The 21,128-nt window shown below is 42.4% G+C and overlaps 1 protein-coding gene across 4 annotated transcripts in view; it reads left to right on the top strand.

Moving 5' to 3' along the window:
• The window catches only part of CDC16 (cell division cycle 16), a 755,778-nt gene that overhangs the window by 343,477 nt on the left and 391,173 nt on the right, over nt 1-21,128 (top strand). For all 4 annotated transcript variants that reach the window (XM_069637116.1, XM_069637117.1, XM_069637118.1 and 1 more), the window contains 2 exons: nt 10,743-10,876; nt 13,344-13,423. In XM_069637116.1, coding sequence (XP_069493217.1) covers nt 10,743-10,876; nt 13,344-13,423 — 214 coding nt within the window. The remainder of the gene's footprint in view (nt 1-10,742; nt 10,877-13,343; nt 13,424-21,128) is intronic.

The raw sequence follows: 21,128 nt of genomic DNA, 5'->3' as shown, positions 1-21,128 counted from the left end.
GGGTTTGACGCGCCTTTATCCCCTGGTTCGCAAGATGCACCCGGCGTGGGATCTGAATGTGGTTCTTACGGCGTTGTGCCATAAACCTTTCGAACCAATGGCCGCGGTGGACCTCAAGCACCTTTCGTGGAAGGTGTCCTTTTTGGTTGCTGTTACTTCAGCAAGGCGTGTGAGTGAACTCCAAGCTTTATCGGTGGAGCATCCCTTCTTGGTTTTCCACAAGGATAAGGTGGTCCTACGGACAAATCCTTCTTTCCTGCCGAAGGTGGTCTCTGATTTCCATCTGAACCAATCGATCTCCCTAACGGTCTTCTTTCCGAACCCTGCTTCAGAAGCTGAAAGGGTTCTGCATTGTTTGGATGTGAGAAGGACTCTTAAGTTCTATCTAGACAGAACATCTGAATTTAGGAACTCTTCTCAACTGTTGGTGACCTTTGGTAATCCACAAGGTAAACAGGCCTCTAAGGCGAGACTCTCCAGATGGATCGCTGCCTGTATTATGGAGTCTTACACTGTCGAAGGACTGCAGCCTCCTAAAGGTATTCATGCACACCTGGTGCGGGGCAAAGCAACCGCAGTTGTTTTTCAAAAATATGTCCCCTGGAGACCATTGCAAAAGCAGCTACTTGGGCCTCCCCATAGGCCTTTTGTAAACATTGTCTAGACTTGAGCTCCAGAACTGCTGCTCAGTTTGGCCAGTCTGCGCTGAAGAACCTGTTTCAATAGGGGTTTTTCCATCCACCTGTAGTTCCTGTAAGGAGTGCTTGGGAATCTCCCATAAGTAGGGAGGAAAGGGGACGGGACGTAGGAGTATAACCAGGTTACTCACTGTAGTGACCACCTTACTCTTAGTCCATAGTCCCCTTTCCTCCATACGCACGCTGCCCGCCCGCCGTCCCCTCTAATAAAGTTCCTCTATTATTGCGTAAAGGTCTGTGACCTGGTGATAGAAAAGGACTGATGGACGATGCGCGGGGCGGAGCTAAGATGGGCGGGGTTACGGCAGCGTGCCGTAGCCCGCGTAGAAAGAGAGGAAGGACTAAACATTTTTTGATGCTTTTTACAAAGTGCTCCGGTCCCGTCCCACAGGACGGAGGAATGTCTCATAAGTATGGAGGAAAGGGGACTATGGACTACGAGTAAAGTGGTCACTACGGTGAGTAACATGGTTAAAATGTACCAGTGATAAATCAATGTCCACAGTGTCCTAGCTATTTAAGTCACCTGAGGGTGTAGGAAGTGTCTGTGTGCCATCCCCAATGGGTATCATCTGATTTAGAGAAACAGTGTGTTTTGAAGCGTATTATAATTGTTATATGTTTTTCTCCCTTCTGAAGAAGGCTTATATAACTGACTGTTAAGTTAATAATTGTTTAATCAAGAATCCTTGAGTGTAAGTGTTTATTTGACTGTCACTGTGAAACTCTGTGTTACAACCCTATTGCTCACATTGACCACTCTTGAGATAAGCCTGGCTGCTCAGCCACACTACCAACATGTATAGTGCAGACTTATACCAAAGGTTGGGTTCCTATTGCCAGGAGGTCAAGGTTGCTGTAGTCTTCCAAAGAATACTGCACACAATCTTGCCTTAAAACTAGTCTCAGGGTGACCTGCATTTCGAGCCATCCCACAACGTGCTGTGACCTTGCTGGGCTGCAAAACGCCAATACCCTGGCACCTCAAGCCTGAGTGTGGTGCATGGTCTTCCAAAGTGCGAATCCAGCTGAAACTTTGTGGACTCCTCCTTGACTTCCGGAGACACGATTTGAATCCCTGAAGTCCCCTCACCAAAGTGCAGGACAGAGAGAGTGAAGAGAATCCGATCAGCGATATTCGTTCTTCATCTGGTTTTCGTAAAAAGGCACCAAATCCGTAGCGCCTCGAATCTGTGAAGAAACCTTTGCTGGAAGCCTCCTCTGGCGACTGCTGCTGCAAGTTACCATCCAGTGCCCAGTTCTTTCGTCTCCAGACCAACAATCCAGGGACCGTGTCCTGTGCTGCTGCATCCTGAAGGCATCCACTCCTAAGCTCTTCTTTTTTCCTAAGGTACTGTATGGGCTTAGGTAATACTTTCCTTAAGTGTGGTGTGCATCCTGTGAGGCTCAGTGGGTGATTTGTGTGGTTGGGAGTTTGCCCATACAACATGCCCAGACCTTATGCTGGAACGCATATAGGGAGCCTTCTCTGAAGTCCCCGAACACTTTTACTAACTCTGAAAGTGAATACTTGTTTAAGACGACCTGCTATGGAACTTTGACTTTCCTGCCACTGAACCCTTTCTCAACTTGTCTAGAGCTGGCATCTAGACCACTAGGGTCCCTCTTTTGCCTCTGAGAGAACTTGTGCAATAGCCTAGGGAAGGACTGGACATGAAAAGGATTCTGCCTTGAAAGTATAACAAGTGTAAAAGTTCTTACTTGCTAAAGAAGTTAATGTGGTAACTTTATCTCTGCAAAAGAAGTTACAAAGTGTCATAGTTTATGCTTACATTTAAGCTGCATTGTGCTCCTCCAAAAAATATATAAGTTGCTTTAAATGGTGTTTCCCCCTTCTGAAAAGTAACAGGTGTTCGTACTTTTGTATCATTGCTTAATTGAATGAGTGTAACAGCTTACCAATTGGGTTTACCTGCGTTAAACAATCTTGTGTCATTCTTGAAGTTTATCATTTGATGTTGTTCCCTGGTCTGTTTTATACAGATCTAAAATAGTCTGTAAGTTAATACCTGTTTTATGAGTTACTTGTAGACCCTCTTAAAAGTATATGGTCGTTTACCTTCAATAATCTGCTGCTCTTCTAAACTTGTAATTCTGGATTGTGCTTTCCTGAATTGCTTTGGTACTATTCTAAAATAGTTTCATAAGGTTCTTACTTACCTTAGAAACTGTATTATACACTTCTTAAAAGTAATAGGATTTTGCTTCCCCTGATTTGTGTAGTGCATTTTAAAATAGTTCTTAAACGTTCATGCTTTTCATTGAGTAGCTTGAGGCCCCTCCAGAAAGTATGAGCTGATTTACTAGCTCAGAACTGAGTTCTAAAAGGTAATGTTGCAAGGAGTATACTTGTAACAGGGTTGGTTTATTATGTGATTTCATAACTGAGTGTCACTGCATGACAGACACGGTCACTACTCTTGAAATTCTGATTGTATTCTAAAAGTATATCTTACCTGGTCTTATTCCACATGAATAGCATAACCTTAGGTTTGACTCACCTTGACTTGCTTCTTGCTCCTCTAAATAAGGTTGCACCTTGGTTTGCATACCATAGGTATTGAGTTGTTTATTCGGATTGTGTTTATATGTTATAGTACTTGCCCAAGATGTATCTTGTTCTACTTTTATTTAAATAAACCCTTTATTTATACAATACATAGCGTTTCAATGTTTATTTGGACCATATGTATACTACAATTTCTTTGTACTAAGCTTGTTCAGATAGCCACTTTATGACTGATAACTGCTTCGCTCTATGATCGATCTGTTTGTTGGATGGGTATCTTATTGCCTTCCTATGTGTTGTTCTTTTCCTCTCTGTTTTGTCTTTATTTGGTGTGCGCCCTTAAGCCTCCGGGTCAGTGGTGCGCGGTATAAATGTAATGTAATGTACAGCACTCTCTTCCTCCTAAGTTAAACCTGGCTGCTCTGTCCATGCTACCAAAACATGATCATGTGGCACAGTCTTATACTTAGAGTGGAGCTTATGCACTGCCTCAGATATGGTTTTTATGAAGTCTGGTAGGGCTTTCGAAAAACTGTCCCAACACATAGGAAATAATGGGCTAAATGATGTAGACTGCACTTGAGTCAGTGACCCGATTTGTATGATTTTAACATTAGATGTGCTGTAAAAGAAAGGAGCAGCTACCAATCCAAGTCGCCCAGACAGGATCCCTATGCCCACGTTCCAACATCAAAGACCAAGGCAAGGGTAGCTGCAGCAAAGGACTTTACAACCATTGTCAGGGAAGGGAGACATTCAAACAGCTCACCCCTTGCAGCCCGATCAGAACAAACAATGACCCAGGCTAAGTCAATGCGGCTGTGGATACCTGGTTTTACCATAGCTGCCGGAGTTGGAACTCCTGTGGTTACAGTTGCAGAGTGTTCTTTAGATGACAACTTTGACAACTGGTTCCGGCGGTTTAGGTCTCCGTCAGGTATGTGAGGAGCTGTAAATCAGTAGTCACTGATGCTATTTTGGCCAAATGCTCACAGGGTCTCAAACTTGGATCCGTCTCCCCAGGTAATGCAAAAATACAATTTAAACCCTTTGGTGCTTTTGTAAATGAGAAGACTGCACACACTAAAAGCAAACCTCTAATCAGTAAAAATATATTGAATTCTTTTTTAAACCCTGTGCAAACCCAGCATGAGAACAGCTACCACACAGAATTAGGTCCAGGTCGAAGCCCTTTCTCGGCTGAATCGCACACACTCTGATCGTACTGGGAACCTACTCAAGAGTTGATAAAGATTCTGAGGGCCCTTATTTAAAAAGAAGTGGAGTTAGAACTCCTTTTAGGGAATATCACTTGGCTATCTTTCAAATATGAAGATCTTAATTGGAAGAAATTTCTGGAGAATTTCAAGATCATTTGTCTCGAGGAAACCTGTTTATTAACAGATATACATAAACGAAGGGTGTATTCGTTCCCCGTGCCAGCCAAGAGGATGTACAGAGTAAGGCAGAGTGGCGGTATGTTAATATGGGTGTTGCACAAAATTAAAGGCACATTCACTGTTCTAGAAACTGGATGTCACAATATGCAATTGCTAAAATGGTCCGATGATAATCAAATTGTGGTATATATTATTAATCTCTATTTGAGAGCAAATGAGCCAGCGATTAACACTTTTGTCAAATTTTTTGATTACTTTGAGAGTAAGGCTGGGAGGATAGCGCAAAGGCAATGCGTTTGTCTTGGAAGAAAGACAACGCAGAGCAACACATTTTTTGAATCCCGGCCCCATGCTTAAGGATAGGTTTCTGGTATGAAGCATGTAATAAAAGATGAATCAATGTATTGTCTCAAAGAATTCATATTTTATTATAGCCAGAGATTTTAATTGTCAACTCTGTTAGACAGAAACCTGTGCAGTTCCCTCTGGGAACACTGCAAAAGATTTAAGGCTACAGGTGTTTGGCAGTAAACCCACTTGGTAGCAGTCTGTACCACCCAGATTTACCTGGTAGCTGTGGCTGAGCAGTCAGACTTCCCTCAAGAAGAGTTAGGCAGTATACAGAGCATACATAATAGGTACAGAGGCACAGTAGTACAAGCAAACACTGACCAGAGCTAGGTGTAAAAGTATATAATTATTTAAAAGACACACTCATAAATTACACTAGCACAGAAAAGGTAAGTAAGTCAAAACACAGTCACTATTACTTATATGTACATCGCTAGTTATTTGTTGGACAAGTCTAAGTTAACACCACTTATTTCCAAACAGAGGTGAGTGCTTAACGTTAGATGGCACTCCAACAAGTTAGTTAAAAAGGGAGGGAAAAGGCAGAAATAATGAGAACACAAGGTAAAACACTTTTCAGAGATTCACAGTAAGTTTAGCAAGGCAGTCTATTGAGGAGCAAGGAAGTTCGGTTGCCAGGCCCACTCTAGGGAAAGCCAGGCAAAAAGATGCCCAAGATCACACAATGTCACAAGTTTTTACAGGTGAGTAGAAAAGGGTTTTCTCAGTTAAGAAAAGTTTAGTTAGGGTGTCCCAGGCTTACCCAGGGTCGAGAGCCGAGGGCTAAATCTACCCCGTACAATCGGTGGCAAGGGAAGCCGGGCGGAACACGGTACCTTTTAAAATGGAAAGGATCCTCCAGCGTTGGCAGTTGTTCCTGGTAGTGGGTGCAAGTCGCGGCGTCGTCCAGAGGAGGAGAAGTTCTCGTCGTGGAGGAAAGCTGGAGGTCGTTGCACTACCAGGGAAGAAACCAGCCGTGGAGTTTTTTTCCGGTTAAACGGATATTACCCCTCTTTCACGGTTTGAGGTAAAAAGTGGTATTCCCGGTTGCCGGGGTGCTTGGCACAGGCAAGGCGGCCACGAGATGCTTCAGGGCGGCGAAAAGAAGGCAAAAACTGGTTGTCCCCACCAGTCAAGGGGAGAAGACTCTCCGGCGGGAGATCTTCTCTGTCGTCGGAAAAAGTGGTGAGACGGTTCCGCAGGGCTCCACCGGTGGTGTCGTCTTGGCAGGTCGGCTCGGCTTCTCCCTCTTCGGCTTCTTAGGTCCTGTGGCGACTTCTGAAGAACCAGTCCCAAAAACCCTGCTTTTATGCAGCAAACCCCCATTCATACAGCCTAGCTGTCACTCAAACATGCTAAGTGGTGAGCGGGGTGGCTCACCACCCGGGCCAATCACACCAGTGTGCGACATGAGTTGGCAAGGCAACTCAGTCCAGGGTGCCTAAACCCCCTCCCACACCCCTGGGGTACCCAGACAGAATAGCACCACTTTGGAGGGCTTCTGTGCAGAAGCCCGCCAAAAGTGGAACAAAGGCTCGACTCGGGTTCAGGGTTACTGAAATGAACCTAGACGCCATTTTGGCGGCGAGTTCTGGCAAAAAATCCCAACCAGTGAATTTATATTAAATAAATAAACCGCCGGTATCTTTAACATTGCACCAAAAAGTGGTGCACTAAAATCAATGGGAAATATTCCGGTGGAATATTTCCGTGGTATCCACTGCCACCAGCCAGAAACTCGGCGAGGGGGGACGGGACAGTACCCCCTCGACAATGGACCCAGGGGCAATCTAATTGCCCCTACCAGTACTTCCACAGTATGATGGTTTGTACTGGTTAAGTTCCTAAGTTAAGACTAGTAAAGTCAACGGTGACTTTACAGACCCAGGAAGACAGTAGTCAGTCCCAGGGTGTGGAGTCTATGTTTGGGGGTCTCTATGACACCCCTGTGTTACTGCACTGAGGGTGCTGTGTAACACACATTCAAAAACCAATGATAGCCTATGGGAAAAAATACCCCATAGCCCATAAGCACATAGTAAGTCACAGAAACACTCTCAAATCATGTCCAAGAGTGAGGGTAAAAGAGTCTCACTCTTGGCAGGAGAAAAACATAAACCCCATAAATCCAGCAAAGCTGCTGGGGGACTCACTAGGTTAGGAAATTCAGCCTAAACAGCGAATTCTCCCTAACAAACTCGAGTTCGTGGAAGGATATAAATTCCTAAATACCAAAATTGTTGAAACTTGAAACATACCAGAGGCCAAATGCCAATCTTTACAGCCCTGCTTTAAATAAACGAATACATTGATTGAGTTCATTATGAGTTTTGGCTGATGGCAATGGACCATTTGCACAAGATATCCTGACAAATCCATCATATAGAAATGCAATACATCAATACCGAATGTATTATATATTGGTTAGTGCAGACAGTTGGTCTCCGCTATAAGGATTTAGGGTTGAGCCAAGACTTTGTATAGTGACCTTGACCAATTTCACCTTAGTCTAATAATGAATTAAGTGGATTCCTTGAATACCAGCAGTGTTTTAACATTGATCTCCAAGAGGAGGGCAGTGGGCAGATGTAATCCCCTCAGATAATCAAATGATGTACAAGGAGATTATCCCTGTATTGGAACAATATCTTGAATGTAGTAATTGTATTTCAGCAGATACTGTTTGGGGAGCACTAGCTGGGCTCTTGCAACCATTTCTCACAATAAGCTTACACTATGGAATAATAACACAAACTTTGATAGTTGGTGAGGCCAGGAACGTAGATCATGTAAATCACAACTTATTTTAGTATTAAAAGCTGATTTAGGAGCACATTTTATTCCAGTCAAAACATTAAAAAACACACACAAGCAATTAGTCCTCAAGATATAAAAAAGGAGCAAATTACTATTAGATGGGAAAGTTTAAAAAGTGCCAGCAGGGATAAAGATGCTAGAACCTTTTGAAGGATTGCAATGGAAGGTCCGATAAACATGGATATGTGGGAATCACATTTTTCAGAAGTAGATAATTAAGCTTTTAGAGGAGAAAATAATGGAGGAGCTTGCAATTTTTTTTTGGAAGACGATGAACCTTCTTCATACGCATTGCTCCTTTCTAAATGTCTTCCCAACAGGTGAAAGAGTCATTGTTTTCACAAAATAAGAATAAGGCTTCCGGCTTAGATAGGCTCCCAGTTGAACTTTTTCAAAGCAAACCCACTATATGGATATCATTATTATATGAACTATTTAATGGGATTACCAATAAAGATCAGATTCCATATATATGGAAAGGTGCTGAAATAATTTGCATATTCAAAAAGGGGGATAGGAATGATGCATCCAATTATAGACCCATCTCCCTGATTGATGCCAGTGCTCGGGTTTATGACCAAATTCCTTTCAATCGACTAGAGCAGTGTTCTACAACACTATATTCCTATTCAAGTTTCAGGTGGAATTTAGACCTTGGACTAATACTATAAACCAAGTGCTCCATCTTTTCCTGCTTCATTAAAATGTGTTTCACTGCGTCAGCATTCTCCATAGTTAATATTTGTGGGTCTCAGGACTGCATTCAACGTTGTTCCAAGGAAACAACTTGGGGGGTTGGGGGGAGGTATGGTTTCTATTGGAGTCCCCGAAAACCTGGCTGTAGCCATTTCTAACCTATACTCTAACACGTTTGATATGGAATAGGAGATGAATGCACCTGTAGCTTCACTGCCTCGGGAGGCGTAAGACAGGAATATGTAATATCCCCCTTAGTGTTTTGTACCCATTTTAACAGATTGGATAATATCATACATGATCATAGCATTGCTGCACCTTAACTTGGTGGTGATCGAGTAAGTATCCTACTATTTGCAGATGATACAGTCATAATTAGCAAAACTGCCAAAACATCTTTCAAAAAGACCGTACTATTTTTGAAACAAGCTCGGGTGAAATAGGTCTGGAGATGAACATCCCCAAAACAAATTATTTAATATGGTCAAAAAAAGAAAACAAAAATTAAAAGTTGCATCTGAAAAATCATGTTTTAGAAAGAGTAGACCATTAAGATTAAAGTGGGAACCGCATAGGCGAAAAAAGGACATGGGATAAGCAAATCATCAAGAGCGAAATTCCCCTTTCTATTTATGGTGGAGCACTGAATTCATTTTCTCAGCGCTATGGAGTGAAAATCCTAGTCCAGGCCCCTGAGGTCTACAGAGCTAAAACGCAAACAGTTGCCCTGTATGGCACTGAGATTTGGAGTGATGGTAACCTGAGATCACTTGAGATATGCAAAAAATAAGTTACTCAAAAACTGTCTAATGTGAGAGTATGCCAAATCCCCCAAGGATTGAGGTTGAAAGCCCGAGATTCAAATGTTCAAGGGAGAAAATACTGAAGATAATTTTTCTGAAATAACCTTTGGTCTTTTCTCCCGTCAACATTTCGGACTTGGCCCACACCCCGCCCCTCTACTTAACTTGCGGCCGCCGACTTGCAGTGTCCCTGTGACGCCTGTTCCCTTCCACTTCATGATCAGGAACCGGCGCAGCAGGGTGCTTTCCTTTTTTTGGGAGAGGGGCTTTTTGGGATGGCTGCGTGGGCCACACCCGCAACTCCCGCTCACAATATAGTGAGCGAGGGTGCGGGGGCAGCCCCCACCACCGAATGCGTGATTTGGTGGGACTTTTTGGCCACTAAGAATTTTCGAACAGCTGAAATTCTGCCCATTCACGCATTCAGCCTTTTAAGCTCGGTCAATTTGGACGTTTCCAACCCCCAATACGCCTAGAGGTAGGCTTACATAAACCTGTGAAGCTCAATTAATAAGACAGTTTCTATTCTGATTCAATGTTTGGACCAGAGATTGCATAGGGACATTTAGAGAGGTCTGCATAAATGTATTAGCCGAGGGAGGACCAAGTAACCTGCCCTGGTTCAAAGTGGTAGTGTTCTACTTTAATTTTCTTTTTTGTTTTACATTTTTCCTGTGGCAAATTAAGGACGATTCTTTATTTTAAAGTACCTGTATAGCGCTTCCTGGAGTTTGACTTTTACATTTTTATTGGAAACACATTTAAAATAAGGCAGATGGGCTTCCCCAAAAATGTGCATTTAGCTGTAATGAAAAGATGTTACTCTCTGCAGAAGTGTTCTGGTACCCCACATTCGGGAAGAGATATTCAGTGTACATGAATTTAATAATGATACCCATGACCGAGAACTAGGATTACAATTGAGTACCTCTGTTTTCTTGATCGGGCCTGTCATCAAAGTGCCCAATCTTGCAATTTTCTCCCTTTCTACCTACTACGTAAAGTGAAAATGAAAATAAATTTGGTGGTTGATGCACTCATTTTCTAAGTCTTCAAGTTATACATGTGTTGATGTCTTTAGCAAAAGCATAGTGTTGAGCTCTACTGTGCAGGTTTTGAGTTCATTGCTTTGGTTTATTTCGATAGCATCTTTAAGTGTTGTTTCTTCTTTGTAAAATACATATTGATTGTATTGCCTTGTAGCAAATTTAAAATCATAAAGATGGTGCCATTTAAACCCAAAAAAGAGTAATGTCTGTTTAGTTTTGTTGTGCGGTTCCCCCCCGAATACATATGCTTAATTTAGTAATGCAACTTGTTTGTGATAGGATAATTGTTTGAATAAATTATTACAAAGTCTTTTTAGTCCTGTGTATCAGGTGTGTTGCTTTAATAATTTTTTTCAACCACCACAATAATCTCCTGTTCACATATGTTTCTGTTTCAGTATAACAAGCCGAGCGGAACATTTGTTCCTGAATCGATAGGAGGTCTCCAGGAAAACCTTGATGTCGTGGTCTCCTTAGCTGAAAGACAGTATTACAACTGTGATTTCAAAATGTGCTACAAACTAACCTCTGTGTAAGTACAGTTGTATAACGTTATCTTATGTAGTTCTCTTCCCAGTCGTAAAGATCCACCCTCTATTGTGCTACTCACACTACCATTATTCTCCATCTTACCTGGTACTTGAGGTTAGGAGTCACTCCCCCTACCTGATTTTCAGATACTAGCAAGACTTCTTTATTTGACCTGGTGGCCTTGCTACTCCCACCAGGGTCTGGATTCTCAGCAAGACTTCATTTGTGCTGATGACAGTACAACTCTCACCAGGGTCTGGACTATAGCTTCTAGCTGGCTATCGGAGCCTAGGTCTGTAGGTCTTTCCACCTAGCTTTTTCTTTCCCTCTTTCTTCTCCTAAGTTTAGGCTCTGCTGGCTACACCAACTCCACTTATCACTAGCACTAGTTGTCTCAATTGTCCTGGCCACTCGCCAGTTTTTGGATCCTCATTGCCTTAGTTTCGCTCAACAGTTCCCCTCTCCTCCTTATGGTCTAACGCATCTTACTCTTTCAGCAAGCACTATCAAGAATGCAATCCTATCACCCACTGAGTGATATTTATCAGTCCTTTATCTGTGTTGGAAGTGATTTACAAAATGAGGGCTCAGGTTTACAGGTGCATTTTGCCATTAGCTTTGTGTTGTTTCAAGAGTGGCTTTTACTACATAGTTCCACCTCCTCCACATAGCTCTGGCCCGAGTTGTGACACATGTGCAGACTTTTTGCATTGTGCATTAACAAGGATAGCCCATGCCTTGGCCAGAAGTTCTAAATAATGGCAGCCCACGGACCAGACGCTACAGTCTCTCTGCTTCCATGCGAGGGTTTGTGATCATTATTGCCTGCAGCGCTTCTTGGAGATTGCAAGTCTTGTTGTATGTGTTCTCAAATACTGCTAAAGGATTTCTTTTGGATTCCAGTCTGGAGTCCATGCTGGAGCTTGCACACCTGGCCTGCAAAGACTGTGCTCCTGCTCTGTGTATGGACGCACAGCTGGAGCTTGTGTACCGCAAAGGATAACGGGCCAGTAGTTCATATCATAAACGTATTCTGGGGCTTATTCTTTTTGGGCTTTCCTCCTGGGAAAGCTGCCACTAGGCACTGGGTGCTGTGAGGGGCCAGGAAGGAAACTCAGACACAAGTTAGCCATATTTGTGGTTATAGACTTTTATTGAAAAATTAAATGAATCAATTAATTTGTTCACTTTGCCCTCTTGTACTTCATTGCTCATCTAAGGTGGCCAAAGCTTCTAAATGATTTGGTTTACCAGTAAGATCTGCCTGCAAGGTGAAGTCTACCAAGCGAAGTGTGGAAGTACATTGTCCTACTTGACAGAACTTTGAAGATAGTTCAATGGGCTATGGTTGATCCACTGTTTTGTAAGTCAAATCATAAACCTTCTGAAGTGACAGAGGGCGTATATATTCCCAACTGAAAAAGAATGAAGGTGGACTCTAATATTCCATCAAGAGAAAGCATCCACAATCCAGTACCTTATCTACAAAACATGGATTGAACATTACTCCCAAAGATCAAACCTCATAAATTGTCATAAAAATAGAGGTTGATCTTGAGCGGTGCAAAGAAAGAAATCTGGTTGGGTGGAGGTGCATGGTGGTTTCTCACCACCAAGAAAGAAGGTTGAATGCCCTGAGACGCTGTAACCCGTGACAAAGTGGCCTCCATTGTAACACCAATTTGAAGAAAAATCCTAATGCTTTTCTTGCTTCTGTGTCTAAATGCAGATGGGCCAGAAAAAGAAATATTGCGTCTATAGAGACGGGAGGTTTACATCAAGTGTTTTCATAAATGCATTCTGTCTGGGTGATGGCTTCCGACAAGTAAAGAAAGTTACTTTTTGACTCTTAACAGCATGGACTATAAAGGAATAAAGCAAGGTAAACCGAAAACAAAACACTGAACACATATTAATCTTATTTTCACCTTTTTATATTGCAACCATGAAAGACATTGTCTGAAATGCTAAATAAAAAATATCACACATCATTTTTATCAGAGAAGGGCCTTAAGATGCCTACCATGCAATGTTTATCTGATTGGGCACTACAGGGCACACAACAATACTATTAACACCTGTCTGGGAAATATCAAACTTTTTGCAAAAAGAGTTAGCCAGTTTGTGATTGATGAGAAAGATATATTAGCCATACTTCCTCCCGTAGAGTTGCAGAGCTGAGCTGTTAGTCCGCACAACCATTAATTCTGTCCCAGAATTGTAGACAATGTGTTAAAATGTTTTTTCAGACTTCAAAGAAGTGCTGGATTTATCAGGACTTTTTCTTTGATGATTAATGTATTGGTCTTGAGATTTATTTTTATGGGGAGCATATGTGAGCGTTTGAGGAAGTGAATATGAAATACAATTTATGTAATGCTCAGTGCCTTTGTGAGTATACAGAGTATAAGATTTGACAAAATGATTCTTCTCCTTTGCCAATAATCAGATCCATTGTTGGTTTTCAGAGTGATGGATAAGGATCCTTTTCATGCCAATTGTTTACCTGTGCACATCGGAACACTCGTAGAGCTGAATAAAGCTAATGGTGAGGAATATTCTTGTCTAACTTTGGAAATGTTAAGGGAATTATTTCAAATTGCACAAGTCTACTGGGTTTAGATTTCCATGTGTGAGAGTGTAAAAACATGAAAGGAAATGCCACTTGCGGTCCATGACAAGTCAAGATTCAAAAGAATACATGTTTATGCCTGATTCCACTTTGCTTGCAATGGCACTTTAGAAGCTGTAAAATAGAATGGTGACTCTCATGAACAGGAGAAGCTCATTCGTGCTCATACCTATGGTGCATTGAAAATACAGCGAGATAATACAAAATGCAAAAGGTCAGAGTGTTGGGTTCGTGATTAGGATTTCAATCTATTCCTTTTAAGTTTAACACATGCATGGGGGGATTCATTCAAACATTGTTGACCCTAAACCATCTCCTCATATTTACAGGGGCACCAGTTGTTGAAAATGCACAGGCCTGATGTAAATAGTGTGTGCAGCGGTATGCGAGAGTGCCCTCAATGAGAGGGAGTGTGATAGACAATAGGAATCCTTCTGTTCCATAGACCTTTCTCCCTAACACTTTTCCCTCCTGAAAGAGGAAGAGAACATACAAATAAATCCTGGGGAAAGCTCACCTTAAAGAAAAGGGGTTTTATGCCTGCTTGCCAAAATGTGAGAGAAATATTCTGTCCAGAATTCTAGCATTATATTGTTTTATACAGCCTGATTCTATTTGTTTAGAGCATTCCCAGAAGGGGACTGACAATTGTTTCAGAGAAAACACTATCGCAACCAAACCTTGTGTAAAAAATAAACACTGTTTGAACATGCAACCTACACTTAATGAGTCACGCTGTTAGTCAATCTCCAACTGCCCCTCTCGCGCCAAAAAACACCCATTTCAATTAAAGACTGCTTCTCTAATGGTTGGGTATGGTAGGCTCTGCTAACAGCTGAGAGGGGAAAACCAAGTGCATATTTCAGTGCAACCTAGCACCACATCTTCTTTATCTCCTTGGAAGTGTTGACAACAGGTATCCATTGCCACAGTGTTTACAGCAAATGGAGGCCTCACACCAGAGTGGTTATCAGCCCTGGGCCTTGCTTCTCTACCCGAGTATGCAGTTTGGCAAAGTATTTTAACTAAGAGCTGGAGCCGTGCTACTGTGGCACCATGTGCAGACTTACATTTGCACTTAAACCCTGCATTGAATACTTACCTGCCTTTCCTTCAGAACTGAGAGACAGGCATGGTATCAAGAGATGACACAGACAAATAGATAGATTTGGAAAACCTTTAATTTTGATGATCAGGATGGAGAAATACCTATCTTGCCCCAACTGTAAGGTGAGAATGTTCCCTAATGAAAAGAAAACTAAGGGAAGTATAAGTCTATCAGTCAAAAGTAAACTACTGTCTGTGTCACAACCTATGCTTGCCCTCACTTCTATAAAGTAATAAGATGTGTGGGATTTAGCCAACTCAATAGTGTTCAGAACAAAGTCAATGTGAAAATGTAACTCTTCCACGACTCCCTTCCCCAAGTTAAAGACACTCGGGGTAAGAAAGGTCCACAAGTTCTCAGGAGTCACTTGACAAACTCACAGTACCTTTCATTCTCTGGGTTCACTGCTTCACAGGGTCTCTCAAGCTCCCCTTGTCTCTAGCTTAGACCCTCCTGGTTATCCTTTAATGTAATAAATGTTCAAAGTTACTTCATTTCAAAAACACCAAAGGATTATTCACAATAGTTCCATCAGAAAATATCACTCTTCATCTGTTGCTTGCAGGACTGACTTTCAACTTCAGCATTTCAAATGATTTTTTTTTTTCTTACAGCTAGCCCTCCCCTGTTCGTGGGGCGCAGTTTTCAGACTGCACGGTCCACCCATTACTGGTCGCGCACCCGGGTGCCTAACCTTGCTTACGTCTCTTGTTTGCTCTTTAAGGTGGGGTCTCTTTGGCCCTCCTGGGTCAACCTCCTGCCTGGGGGTCACCCCAATGCTTCTCAACATATTTAGTTTAATCAGTCTCTGGAGGATAGCTCAGGGGCAACGTGTTCACCTTGGAAGCAAGACGACACGGAGCAACACAGGTTCGAACCCCGTGTCCGCAGTTAGAAACCTCTGGGTAGTAAGCGTGTTTTACTTAACATATCATATCACAATGTCTCTTTATCAGTCTTTTCAGCTTTGCTCTTACTTTGTTTCAGGTAGCTCCCCTCTTGCCGTGGATCTATCAAAAGGATCTCTATTTTGCTCACCCTTTGCTCCTGCACAGCTCGCCTGCTGCAGCAATGCTTCTTGAAACAGAGTTAAATTTTACTTGCACTTCGCTCATGCAGAGCTTTCCTGCCACAGCAAAGCTTCTTTTCCTTCAGAGACTTTCGAATGTGCATAACATTATACGTGACACTCTGCTACTTAATATCCTTTCATGCGTTCTTTCTCATTGTTGTCATCTTGGCAGTGTCGGGAACGAGTGATCTTTCACTGGTAGTCCCACCGCTACAAAGCATACAGTCTTTTCTTAACGGGTGGCAGGTTTTTTTCACATTCAGAAACTCACGGGTCCTGGATTTATGCTGCTCCTTCCTTCAGCGGCTTTCCCGCCTGAGGTCAGGGTCTCTCAACCTGCCCCTCAGACCCTCCCCTGTCTTCTGCTTTGCCCAGGGGAATGAGCACCTCTCTGGCCACACAGATTACGGGATCAATATGCCCCACGGCTCCGGTCCAGCAATTCCTCCGGCTCTGTGGAGACACAATCTCCTCACCGTGCTTTCTCCTGCTACAGCGTCCTGGCATCTCGCTCTTCCGTGGCGTTGGTTTGGGCTGCTCTGAATCTGCTACCCCTCCTGCTCACCGTCCAACTTGCTTTCTTTGCCAAAATGTGTGTTCCTTTTATATCCATCTGAATAGTTAAGAGGCTACAGTGGGGCATAGTTGAAATCAATTGCCTGACCCTGCATGGCCTTGTTAGTTAATGGATATGTCCATTGGGGAAGTTGGTGTGCCTTGATCTGCATCTTCTTCGTCCCAACATCATGGTGGTGTTTCTCATGGGAAATCGGCACTTCTCTTGGATTCCTCTTCTCCGTCTCAGTATTTCCAGGGTAATTACAGGGGTTAAGGGAATAGGACTGGTAATAGCCCATAAAGGCTATGGGAGGGAAGGGTAGGTGGTCACTATCGGGAAGGGGGGGGGATACACGGTCTCGCCCTCGGGTACCCTCTTTTCAATCCCCAGGGACCCTCCACTCGGGTGATCCTCCCTCGCTTGTCCACCCCCAGGGTCAGCATCCTAAAGCGGTGGCCCTTCCCTGGTCACCTGAACAGAGGATCCCTGGGGGTTAGATGTGAGCATAACCTTGGGTTTCTCACAGTACCTAAAACATATATTCAAGAGATGTATACAGGTTTACTTACTGCTGAGAGGCCAAATGTTCTTGCGATGAATTAAGCAAAATACCATAATATTGCATGGCACAACATGGAATAGCATCAAGAGACTGGGTAGAGACAGTTAGAGATTTTCTCAGATTCTGTGAGCAGCGTCTGGGAAAAAGGCAGGTTGCAGCTGCTTGGCATTCAAAGGCACCCATGACAGACACTGGGCCAAATTACAGCGTTAAGGAAGAGCAAGATAAAGATGAAAATGGTTCATATGTCTGCAGAGGTCAAATACCATGTGGACAATAGAGAATAAAGTTATCTTTTTTCTAGTTGGGAAGAAAAGAAATGATGCCATTCATCTCCATTTACTACTACGATTAGCTTTGTTGTGAAGAAAGGATGAATCCATTTATGGACTTCTAGCCAAGAAACCATAACCAAGGATGCAATCCATCCTGTGGTATGCACAACATAATCAAACGAACGATATCAGAGGGAAACCCGAGCCTCAAGGGAAATGGAATGTATCCATTAAGGGAAAGGGACCAGAGCAAGGCCTTTACCTGTTTCTGAAAAAAAATAATTCATAATGATACGTATTCTGGCAAACAGCTGATCCCAAAAACTCATAGCTGCTCCAAACAGAACGGTAGGAAGTTATTGTATGTCACAGTTTCTAACCTACAGGATGATCCACAGCCGTCTGGCTTTTGTCTTTCAGGTAGTTGTATGCCGGCATGTGATGCCCTGTGACCAGACTATGCTCTGAAGTAAACCATGTGAGCTTGCAGTGGGAATGGGATGAGGATATTGGGAGCTTGTCATGCCTGGCAACAAAAACATGTTCTGGTTACAGTGACATAAATCGTATAGAAGGCACAGGCAGCCAAGCAGGACGGGGTGGTGTAACTTGACTGGTGCATCAAAGCTACATTCTGATTTTAGATTTTCCATTAGCTCAAATAAGCAGCTCAGTATTGATATTGTTTCTTTCTGTTGGTTAAAGGTATATTTAAAAACTGCTAAGACAGAGTAATAGAGGATTTTTTCTTGTTATATTTGAAAGGTTTCGCGCATTTTCCTCAGGGTTACAAAAGCGTTACATCTTAAAGGGGCACCCAAGTAGTTTGTGCTGGATAATTGGGTAAGGAAATTAGAAGTACAGGAAGTCTCCAAGCAAGGCATGAATTAGTTTTCAAAAAATGAATAGCAGAGTTTTTCTATTAAAATCTTTTTGATTAGCCAGTCTGTTCTGATATTTTTAATGTCACCAGACATTGTATATACCCAAGACATAAAATGAGCAACAATAGAGTATTGTTGTGTAAAGCTGAAGTAAGACATTAGTGAGATGAGCATCTGTAAAATGTAAAGGTGAGCTGCATGAATGGACACAAATAAACAGATAAGATAAAAAAGGCTGTGAAAACAGTTTTCAGTGCAAGGATGTGTGCAACTGGGTGCAGTCGGTGTTGCACAGGTGATGGCCCTTGCCTGTAATGGTATCAACTATTTTCAATATAGCATTAAATAGCACTTTTGGTGGCTGGTAAGGCCTCTAAAGGTCCTCAAGCCTGAACCAGGTAGGCCCAAGTGCAGAATTCCAACCCCTTACACCCAGGAAAACAGTATCTCTCACTATAAGCACTCAGAGCCCCATCTGGGGTGCTGATACTTTTGTTTTTCGTTTTTAGGGGCACCAGGCATTGCACAATTCATGTTCCCCGTACAAAGAAATTACATATATGTATGATTTGAAATAACTATTTCCGGGCCCTGGATGTGAGCCAGGAGGTGCACAGGTGAGGGGCAGGTGAGGTGGGCGCACTCCAGTGGAGACATGTTCTGGAGCACCGCACCCAAAGACAGGGTGAACCAGAGGCGCAGCAGCACGGCATGAAATGCAGGCAGCTGCTTGCAGATTCTACTTCCGCTCCTAGCCTTTCCAAGCATGTGTTAATATATAATGCAATCATAATCTCAGAACAAAATGAGCTCTGGGGGCCATCTACTGTGCATGGTATTGCAGTCGATCTGTAGATGTTCAGACTGGATGCAACTATCGGTCACTATTTTGAGTAAACATCTAGTTCGCTTCATATGTTCAATAGAAGAGAAAATACAGTAAGCAGAGTGAATGGCATAGCAGGCAGCAAACTGGGCAAATTCGGTGGAATATTGTAGATTGCGGACATCTCCCTTTCAGGGCAGCTTTTTTAAAGCAACATGGTGATAACATAGAATGTCAAGGAGTTTGGGATCAGCTCATAGGTTGGGCACCTGTTGCACAGATGAATGCAATCAGCAGGTGATGAACTAGATTTGCCTTCCAAAAGCATTTGACCATGTGCATTTTCAAAAGTGTTCACACGTAAATATGATGCACCTTTCCCAACAAAATATAATCTAGTTGACAGTATGAGATATAGATACACAAACCTAAACTGTACTAAAACAGACAATGCAGTGTTTTACAGTCGCAATTCTCTAATTGTGCATTATGTATCAACGTACATTTTTAGGAAAGGAATTGACCACCTTTAAAAAAAAAAAAAAAAAAGTTTAAACACATGTCTTTATCAAAGAGGATGTAGTTGACTTAATAAGAGTACATCATCCAGATTAATTGTGGTTTGTAATAAATTGAAAAAGAAGGAACTTTTCTTGCCTAGCCCTCCCGCTAAGGTCAAGAGTGAAAGAGAAGATTTCAGCTGCACTCGCTCTTGGTTAGCCCCTTTGAACTTGCAGCGAGGTGAGAAATGCGAGGAGGGGAATGCAGGGTGAGCTGGACTTTCATTAATGAGTTTAATTTAAATGGCTAATTGTGCTAAACAAGTATAATTATAATTAGCAAATGTACAGAATTGCATAGCAAATTGCTGTGCAACACTGTTTGTTTATTTTATGCCTTGCCAAGTGTCCGCTACGTAGCAGAGGACATTACCAGTTCTCCCTTTTCATACCATTAATTTATGTTAAAATGGCTTCCACATGAGTACGTAATGCTCAAAAAGCTATTGGAGTGAGGTGCATCTGGTTGTCTGATATGACATGCAAGAGTAAAAATGATATGAATATGAATTTTGATTAATATCTTTTGAACTGTTATATAGATTTAAAAAGGGCGAGTCCGATTTAGACACATTATGTAATGACAATGTGCGTTTGGATTAGTTAACGTGAAAGGGCGAAAGCGTACAAGAAAACATGCTCAAAGGTTAAGTGTTACAAAGGTTTTTTGATGTTTGGATGGGGCTTGAAACACAATCAAGGCCTTCGTAAAAATGCATCATCAAAATATTGTTTAGCCTTCCAGTGAAAATGTTCCTGCAGCTCAAATCCAAGACTTAAATAAATATTGTAAAGTCACATTGAGTAGGAGCCATTATGTTTTTGACTGTTGGTTGATTGTCACGGTATCAAGCTTTCATACTGTGCCAACAACACGGTAGTGGTCTTCAGGCGCTGCTACCTTGCCAGAGATATTGGGATATTCCCCTGCCCAGGGCAAAGCAAACCATAGTCTGTGGAGGAGAAAGGGAAAACGTGAGGGGCTGGCCAGTACAAATATGAAATTGTGGCACAAAACAAAATAAACTGAGTAGAGTTATGTTTCATCAGTAGAGTTTTGGAGTTCCTATTGCGAGAAGGAAAATCTGGTTTAAGCATTGGTACTGTGAAAGGGTGCCTGGCTGGTTTGGTATTTTTGAGAATGCCTGAACATGGATTGTACTTCAGCAGTACGATGGTAATGGAATTCTTTCAGGACTTAGCAAATGCTGATCGAAAAAAAAAACTTTTGTCGCCCCACTACTCCCACTCCCCCAACCGGAATACAAATGTGGGTCCCACTTTCCAGATGCCTTCTCCTTTTGAGCCTTTATATTCTTGCCACCGGAGGGTATTGTCCATCTAGTTTGTTTTCTAAGTGGCCCTCTCATCAGCCAGAAGAGTTTCTGAGTTAAAGGAACTTTTGGTTTATTCTGTTTCTACAGTTCTCAAAGGAGAAAGTTACCTTAGGGGGTAAAGCTGTAATTTCAGTTTAAGGTTGGCTCTGAATTCCACCTTCAACAGAAAATCCACTTAACGGTTGTCTTCCCTGCTTTGCATCCATCGAAAACAGGGAACATATTCCAAAGACCGAACCCTAACTGGGCCTTAAAATTCAGCATTTCATGGTCTAATGTGTACCACTGTGACGACCAGCTTTTGATAGAAGAGGCTTTCCATTTGAAGTGGAGTACCACCTCTAAACTAACCTTGTACAGATGGACTGTTTTGTGCATCAAAACTTGCTACAAATTGTCTCAAACGGAAATCCCAGGCGGACTGTTACTGAGAGCTTG

The sequence above is a fragment of the Ambystoma mexicanum genome, chromosome 7p (assembly GCF_040938575.1).
Source record: "Ambystoma mexicanum isolate Mex_15411 chromosome 7p, UKY_AmexF1_1, whole genome shotgun sequence".
Lineage (NCBI taxonomy): Eukaryota > Metazoa > Chordata > Amphibia > Caudata > Ambystomatidae > Ambystoma > Ambystoma mexicanum.
Note: the sequence above shows the minus strand (reverse complement) of the source record. Positions and strands in the feature narration are given on the sequence as shown.